The sequence below is a fragment of the Lepus europaeus genome, chromosome 10 (genome assembly GCF_033115175.1).
Source record: "Lepus europaeus isolate LE1 chromosome 10, mLepTim1.pri, whole genome shotgun sequence".
Lineage (NCBI taxonomy): Eukaryota > Metazoa > Chordata > Mammalia > Lagomorpha > Leporidae > Lepus > Lepus europaeus.
This window is the reverse complement of record NC_084836.1, coordinates 66,700,169-66,708,314: the sequence shown is the minus strand read 5'-3', so window position 1 is coordinate 66,708,314 and position 8,146 is coordinate 66,700,169. Positions and strand designations below refer to the sequence as shown.

At 58.6% G+C, this 8,146-nt stretch overlaps 1 protein-coding gene across 1 annotated transcript; it reads left to right on the top strand.

Annotated features, from left to right (window-relative positions):
- The first annotated feature begins 773 nt into the window (after nt 1-773).
- Nucleotides 774-3,036, top strand: HOXC11 (homeobox C11). Its single transcript, XM_062202159.1, has 2 exons — nt 774-1,473; nt 2,796-3,036. The coding sequence occupies exons 1-2, from the start codon at nt 774-776 to the stop codon at nt 3,026-3,028; spliced, it is 933 nt and encodes a 310-aa protein (XP_062058143.1). The 3' UTR covers nt 3,029-3,036.
- Nucleotides 3,037-8,146: the final 5,110 nt, after the last annotated feature.

Sequence of the window (8,146 nt, the reverse complement as noted above, 5' to 3'; positions counted from 1 at the left end):
CAAAGTTGGGACACAAGCTTGTGGCTGGCTGCCTCACCTTTGGGAAACTTCAGATACTCTTCCGGGGAGTCCCTCCAAAGACTCCAAAAAGGAAGTCTTGACATCCAGCTCTGGCCAGGGAGGGGACCGAATGGACTTCTTCAAACTCTGGTGAACAGGCGCTGAGTCTGTGGGCTGCAGGGTAAGAGTCCCTGAGACTGGGGGAGGGTGAGGTGGGGGAGATCAGGCAGTGGGGAAAGAGGGCCTCCCTCCCACCCCATCTCCTTCTGATCCCAGAGAGGAGGCAAGAACCCCCCCCCATACACACACACACTGCCCCCAGCCCTGAAAGCTCTCCCCCTTCCTCCCCCAATCCTGGGGGGAAAGAGAGCAACTAGGAAAAAAAAAATACACTTGCCCCCTCCCAGCCACCGCCCCCGCCCATCCCACCGCCCACCCCACCCCAAGCCTGTCTCCCCTCCTCTGCTCGCGCTGGGAGGAATGGAGAGGAGGGGAGTGAGGAGAGAAAAACGAATACAAATCTGCAATTGATTTTCATAATGTTTCTGCGGTGTTTGCAAACCAATCGCCTGAACGTCCCCATCTTACCTAAGAGAGAACCCCTCCTACGTCTGCGAAGTGCTCCGAACTGATATATGACAATATCTACTTTGGATCACGTGCTCGGGGAGAGAGACTAAGACGGATAACGCGTCATCTCGCCTTCCCAAATTTTCCCCCCTCGCTAGACCGGGTCCGAAACCTCCGCCCGGAGCCGGCGGCACAAGAGAACGATGTTTAACTCGGTCAACCTGGGCAACTTCTGCTCGCCTTCGCGCAAGGACCGGGGCGCGGACTTCGGCGAGCGGGGGAGCTGCGCCTCCAACCTCTATCTGCCCAGCTGCACTTACTACGTGCCCGAGTTCTCCACCGTCTCCTCCTTCCTGCCCCAGGCCCCGTCTCGCCAGATCTCCTATCCCTACTCGGCCCAAGTGCCCCCGGTCCGCGAGGTCTCCTATGGCCTGGAGCCCTCCGGCAAGTGGCACCACCGGAACAGCTACTCCTCCTGCTATGCGGCGGCCGACGAGCTCATGCACCGCGAGTGCCTGCCTCCGTCCACGGTCACCGAGATCCTCATGAAAAACGAAGGCTCCTACGGCGGCCACCACCACCCCAGCGCCCCGCACGCGGCCCCCGCCGGCTTCTACTCCTCGGTGAACAAGAACAGCGTCCTGCCCCAAGCCTTCGACCGCTTCTTCGACAACGCCTACTGCGGCGGCGGCGGCGGCGGCGGCGGCGGCGACGCGCCCGCCGAGCCCCCCTGCTCGGGCAAGGGCGAGGCCAAAGGGGAGCCCGAGGCGCCCCCGGCCTCGGGACTGGCGCCCCGGGCGGACGCAGGCGCCGAGGCCGAGGCCGAGGAGGAGAACACGAATCCCAGCTCGTCCGGGTCAGCCCACTCGGCGGCCAAGGAGCCGGCCAAGGGAGCCGCCCCCAGTAGGTAGCCGCGGCCGGGGCCGGCAGGGCGGTGAGGGAGGGAGCGCGCCCGGGAGGGCGAGGGCAGGGGGAGGCCGGGGGAGTGGGGCCCGGCCTCACGTTTTGGGTCAGTCCGATTTTATGTGGAGTTTTATAAGCATTCAAAGGATTTTATTATAACCGACAAAGCCCTCTCTCCCGACGACTCGACTTTTTACGATGGAGAAGGGGTGGGGAGGGAGGGACAAGAGCTCTTTGGAAAAGCCGGGAGAACCCCCCTCCCCCGTTATCTCCCTCGGTCTGTGAAATTTCTTAAAAGCGCCACCATCGCGGGCGATATTAACTTTGATCGTGAACTTAGAGCAGCATTTACGAAAGGATGGGGAGCTGGGCCGCCGGGGGTGGAGTGGGAGGGAGGGGAGGGGTGGCGGGGGAGAGAGGGGAGGGCGAGGGAAAGGCCGGGCCAGCCCGGGGAGGGGGAGAGGTGGGGGGGGAGCGAGGCAGCGGAGCAGAACCTGAGACCCGCGAGGGAGCCTAGGCCGTTCCGCTTCTGTCTTTAAAACTATTTTTGGGGGGAGGAAAAAAATTTGTTCAAACTGCGTGTTGGCGGCCCAGGATCCGGGCAAGGTAGCCGGAGCCTGAGCGACCGAGGAGTCCGCGGCAACAGGGGCGCGGGGACGAGCGGCCGCGCTGCGCTGCAGGCGGGGGGTCGGGGGAGTGGGCTTCCTCGGTGCGGCGCGGTCTGCGGCCTCGTGCAAGGCGCGGCCCGGGCGGCCCGGAGAGCTGGGACGCCCCCCGCCCCCGGAAGCGGCGCTGGGGCGCCCGGTGCCCGCGCGCCGCTGGCTTCCTCCCGGCGGGCTCTCCTGGCTGCTCTCGCCTGATCTCACTTCCTTGCGCCTGCTCCACAAGCTTCCCTCCGGTTTCTGGGGGAAGGGGGTGGTGGGCTTTCGGAACCGTCAGGAGGGCAAAGGCGCCGAAGGCCTGCAGGGCAGCAGCAGGCTGGGGGCCCACGGGGGACGCACGTGGCCCCGGGCCGGCTTCCCTCCTCCCCCCGGACCCCGCCGGCGCAGGCCCTCACCCGAGCGGGGGAAGGGGGTGTGCGGGTCGCTCGGCTGCCCCGGCTGCGCGCGGCGGGGGGTCGAGGCCAGCCCAGCGCCCACGCCCGGACCCGAGCACGCGCGCGCGCGGGGAGGGGTCGAGCCAGAGGCCTGGCGGGAGGGCAGCCTGGCGGCGGGGACTGGGAGAAGGGCCGCTGAGCGCTTGGCGGGCCGGGGTCGCCCGGGTCTCACGTGTCTCTCTCCCCCTCTCCTCGCACTTGCCCCCTCCCCTCCCCTCCCCTCCAGACGCCCCCCGCACCCGCAAGAAGCGCTGTCCTTATTCGAAATTCCAGATCCGGGAACTGGAGCGGGAGTTTTTCTTCAACGTGTATATCAACAAAGAGAAGCGGCTGCAGCTGTCGCGGATGCTGAACCTGACGGACCGACAAGTGAAAATTTGGTTTCAGAACAGAAGGATGAAAGAAAAAAAACTGAGCAGAGACCGGCTGCAGTATTTTTCGGGAAACCCGCTGCTGTAACCGCAGACCCGGCCCTTTTGCGCGCGGGGGTGGGTGGGGAAGAGGGCACAAGAGGAAATTATTTTATTTTATTTTTATTTTTTATTTTCTAACTCGTCTTCTTTCCGCGGGTGGAAAACCGGACTGTGGCCAGGGCTGGCCCCCGCTGCCCTTGTCGGCGCTGCCCCCGCGGAGCCGCCTTTGCGTCCGCCTGACCCTCGCTGCGGGACTCGGGCGGGCCTGGACAGGGGTGGGGAGCGTCCGACCCGCGGCCAAGACTTTATTTAAACGAAAACACACCTCGCGACAACGTCTTGCTGCTCGGATGGGGTGAGGGGAGGGGCGAGGGTCGTGGGCGGCGGAGCCGAGCAATCCTTGGACTGAGAAAGCCTTCCCTTGCCCGGGTGGAAAGATCCGCTGCGACACCTTGTCTGCGGGGGAGACCTGCCAGGCTCCCCGCCCCGTCCCCACCTTGCCCCGCTGCCTGGGGGCGGCTAAATGTGATCCTGCCTTGCTGTGAATTTCCTGTACCTTCGACCTGGTGTTAGGTGTGCAAAGTCTGTGTCCTACCTCCGTGTGCGCCCTGGCCCCGCCCGAGCCTAGTTGTCCTCCCGTGACCGTGTAGAGAGAGCCCTCCTTTGAAATTTCTGAACTGGTGCATTGAGGTTTCCTAACCTTTCTCCAAGCAGCGCCCACTCCATGGATTTATAGCTAGTCTATGCAGTTGTTACTTCCTTTTTTTTTTTTTTTTTTTTAAGGGAAAAAAAAAAAAAGATTGGGATGGAGGAGGCAGGAGAGAAATGAGATGGGGCACCTCTTGCTCGCAGGTTGGGTGGGCTCAGTTTTTGTAAATAAACCTCACAAGCCGTTCTTTCTACCCGGAGAGGGTGATGGGAGAGGACGTACATCAGATTGGAATCACCCATCTCTCTCCGTGTGATTTTTTTTTTGATGGCAAATAAAAATCTTTCATTCTGTTCAATATTATGATTTTACTTTTAACCCCACTCCTTTAAAAAAAAAAAAAAAAACCCTCCATGCTCCCAAGACGGTGGAGAAGGAGGAGGCGGCAGAGCCTGGGGCTGGCGGAGGCGAGGCAGGCCGGTGCTGGCTCCTTGGAGCTGCCAGCCGCTGTCAGGGCCAAGAGTGTGACTGTGACGGTGGCTTCCTGCTCTCCAGCGGAGGACATTCCATGGCTACTCTCGGGCTCCCCTTTCTCACGTGCGACTCGAGCTGTGTCCAAATATCCAGCACCGCTTTCCATTTAAGCACAAGTTTGTTGTGCAGTTAATTGTAACCATCATCAAATTTAAATTTATAGGAATTTTCTTGGCTCCACCGCCCTCCTGCCAGATGTCTCCGTCTGTCGCAGTTAAATGTGTAGGGTGGAGGGGTGAGGCTTTGGCTTTTTTTTTCTCTATGAGAAGACTGTATTGGAATTTTTATATACAGTTTTGAAGGAAGGAAGGGAGAGGAGCAGAAGCTGGCCCCCTCCTGAGGATGGAAAGGTGGGGCCGGGCCCCTTCCCCTTAGGCACAAATGGCCAGGCTCCACCAGACACCACCGGACACCCAGGCTGGCCCGCCCTGATGTCTGTCCAAGGGGTATCCCAGAGCAGAGAGACCCAGAAATTGGTTTTGTAGGGGCTGACGTTGGGGGAGCACTGGGGAAGGAGGTGGCATGTGGGGACAGCGGCCGCCACACCCAGCTGGATCCGCTGCATGTTGCTTCCGTGGGGTCCTCTCAGTGCTGACTCTGGGGGCACTGGGTTCTTCTCTGTTCCAGGGTCATGATTTGGGGGAGGAAGTTGTGGACCCATTTTCCCACCTTCCTCCCCTCTGTTCTGGTGTAATTCCACGCGTGTCTGTCTGTCAATACAGTTCTGTTGGATGAAAGGCAGGAGCGCTATGGCTGTTTCCTTGAGGGCCTGTCTGTGTGACTCTCTGATTTGTAAATGTTGGGTGTGTGCAGTCTCCCGTTCCCTCCTGTGCCCCCAACCGCACCCCACATTTTATTTAAGTCCCTATAGTTGCACCTGAAGAAAATTATTATCTGTACACCCCATGCCTGTAGCATGGAGTGAATGCACGCTAAGAGCACACGTTCCCGCATTGTGCAGTGAGTGTGGTAGGAATGCCGGGAGGGTCCCCTGTGTATCTGAGTGTGTGACATTTCTCCAGGTGTGAGGGTGAGCCGCCGGCCACTTGAGGGCATGTTAATCTGCTGGCCGTGTTTCCTGGAAAAAAAGCAAAAATTCTTTTGAGTTTTCTTTTGAGAAAAAATGGCAGAAACTCTAGGGGATGAACCTGTTTGTAAAACAAAATATCAGCCTTCACATGGTTCCTGATGTGGGAGCAAAATATTGAAAGCTTGGAGCTGTCCCTTTTCCTGCAACGTGCAGCTCAGACTAGATTTCTGTAGGGTAGGAGGCGAGGAGTCATTGGGAAAGAAAAACAAAGACTCTGACCCCGGCCGGCCGGGGACCTGCCAGTCTTTGGTGGCCCTCCAGAAAGTGGGGGGGGGGGTAAAGAGGGGTGTCTCCAGTCCCCCAAACAAACCCAGCTCTGGGCTCCTGGGATGTCCAGCCCCCCTTGCTGCTCAGGGGCACTCTGGCCGCCACCTCTGGGGTAATCCCTGCAGCAGCACAGCCCAGGAACAAAAGATTCTCGTCTAGACGTAGCCATAAAGCGCCCCCCAAGCCTCTAAACCCAGTTTCATTTCGGCCTTAACGACCCAGTCTGGCCTGGGTTAGAAAACGCTTCCGCCCTAAATAGTAAACAAACCGCACGCCCAGACCCCCGCCCCGGCACCCCCTTGCCCACATTGCCCCTTTCCCTCCAGTCTTTCTCAGCGCCCAGCTCCCCAGCCTCTGCCCCCCTTCCCCAGTAAATAAACCCGAGGCCGAGTTCAAAGTTTCCCAGAGCTAAGGAGGAATGTTGGTTGTAAAAATCCAAGTTTATAGCGCACGTGGGAGTTTACAAGGGTATTAAGTGGTGTGGGCTGAGAGTACCCCGGGCCCCTCCCCCTCCCAGGATGGGTCTTGGGGGTGCAGGGGGAACCAAGGGCACTTTAAATGAAAAGTGGTTTGGGGGGTATCCTTGGATCTGGGGTTTCTTTGTCACTCAGCCCTTGCGGTTCCTGGGCCGTGTTCATACAAGAGGGCAACTCACAACCCCTACCCAGCACCCAACACCGGAGAGAGAGTGTCCCTGGGTTCCAGATTCCAGCTGTTCCGTTGGAAGGGTTGGGGAGCCCTGTTTTGGAAATGGGGGAGGCAGCAAAAAGAAGGTATAGGGCAGGTATGTGAAAGGCAGACAGAATCAGGATACCAGGGCCAGAGCTCAACCAGAGCAGGAGGTAGCACCTTGGAGTGATTTCTTGAGTGGACTTGGGCATAGAGGGCCTTTCTTACAGGGTGAAGGAGAACTTTGAACTTCAAGGGAGTCAAGGGCACCACCCCTTCCCTCTCCCCGCCCCTCTCAGGAATCTGCCCGGCCATCTGAGCCTGGGCCAATGCTCCCTGAAGGGGGCCGCCCCTGGGGTTTCCTGGTGCCCCCTAGCTGGCTAGCCCTGGTGGTGACCCCCCCCCCCAGCCCGCCAGGATCGCCAGCACGCGACTGCACTCTTTATTATTCATATAAACCTTTGCGAAAGGCAACGCCCGGGAAGTTTTTATAACTTTGTTTGGCATAAAAGTTTTACAAGATTTCCCCTCCCTTTTGTGAAAAACTTAAAAGTTTTGGTCATAGCATAGGACGAGGTCTCAGATCTTTGGGAGGGAGGGGAGAGAGGGGGGCTCTGGGGCCCCAGCCAGGGGAGGGGGCGGCGGTGGGGTGGGGAGTGGGGGGTGGGGGGTGGATGTCTGGAGCTGCTTTTTCTTTGCTTGAAGGCAAAATGGCTTGAAGGTCGGGGTTAATCCCCCCTGAGGCCTACCTTGGACCCGGCTTTGGTAGCCAACAGAGTCTGCCGGCCTTTGGGGCGCGTCCTGTGCACTCTGCTTCTGAGAGCGTCTCTTACAGAGCCCCAAAGTTGGGACAATGTTGGCAGGAGAGGATCTTTCCTTCATAGCCACTTGTTCTCCTGCCAGCTCGCTCTCTCTCTCTCTCTCTCTCTCACACACACACACTTGCACACACACACACACCCCATAAGCCACTGCACAAAGCAGAGACCCATAACCTTGACTCAGACTGCCGATTTGGGAAGGTCTCTGTACACAGCCCGAGAAGTCAACGGTGACCCTGAAGAAAGAAGCCACAACACCGGGAAACCCCTGCAAGGAACCAGAGAAGACAGAGCAGCAATCTAGGAACACAGAGAACAAAGGTGCCCACGGGGTGGAGGGGGACAGGGTCTGAGGTTGGCAAGCCCGTGGTGAACCCCTCCGAACTGCCTCACCCTCCATTTCTTCTGACTACAATGTTGGAGGCATCCGTGGGGCTCAACTTCGGCTCATTCTAATGTTCAGTTCCGGACAAAGGCAGGCCTGGGGGCAAAGGCGCCTCTGGCAGGAGGTGAAGAAGGTGGCGATTCCTGGCCCTGGAACCTGGCACCGCAGGGAGCCCTCGGCATCTGCAGGGAGGTGCCCCCAGAGTTTGCTTTTCTTTCCCTCTAATGGCGACTGCTGAGGCCTGGCCGCTGGCCGCCGCCCGCCGCAGGCCGCCCTACACTTCGCCTTGTGGATTGCCGAGCTGAGAAGGTCAACTCCAAGCCTGCACCGCTGGACTGGGGAGCACACGACTGAGCCTGGTGCTGTCCCTCACCCAGCCCAGCACGACAGAGCAAAATACGAAAAGCTAGCAGGGGAAGTCAGAGGGCAAGGAAGAATGAAGACGGAACGAGAAGAGCAAAGAATAAATTGCACCACGAAGATGAGAGCAGAAGAGGACGTGGGGAATTAGAAAAACAACAAATTACCAAAGTGAGAGGCTTGGAAAAACACACGGAAAAGGCGGGGGGTGAGGGGGAGGAATGAAAACTAGAAAGAAGCAAATACAGAGGTGAATAAAGCAAGAAGAAAGGGAGAGAGAGACAGGGAGGGAGAGAAAGAAACATGGCAAGCAGAGGTCTTGGAAAAGGAATTTAGCTCCACGGAGGATGCTTTCTTTATATTTTCTTTTTTCTTCAGGAACAAACCAG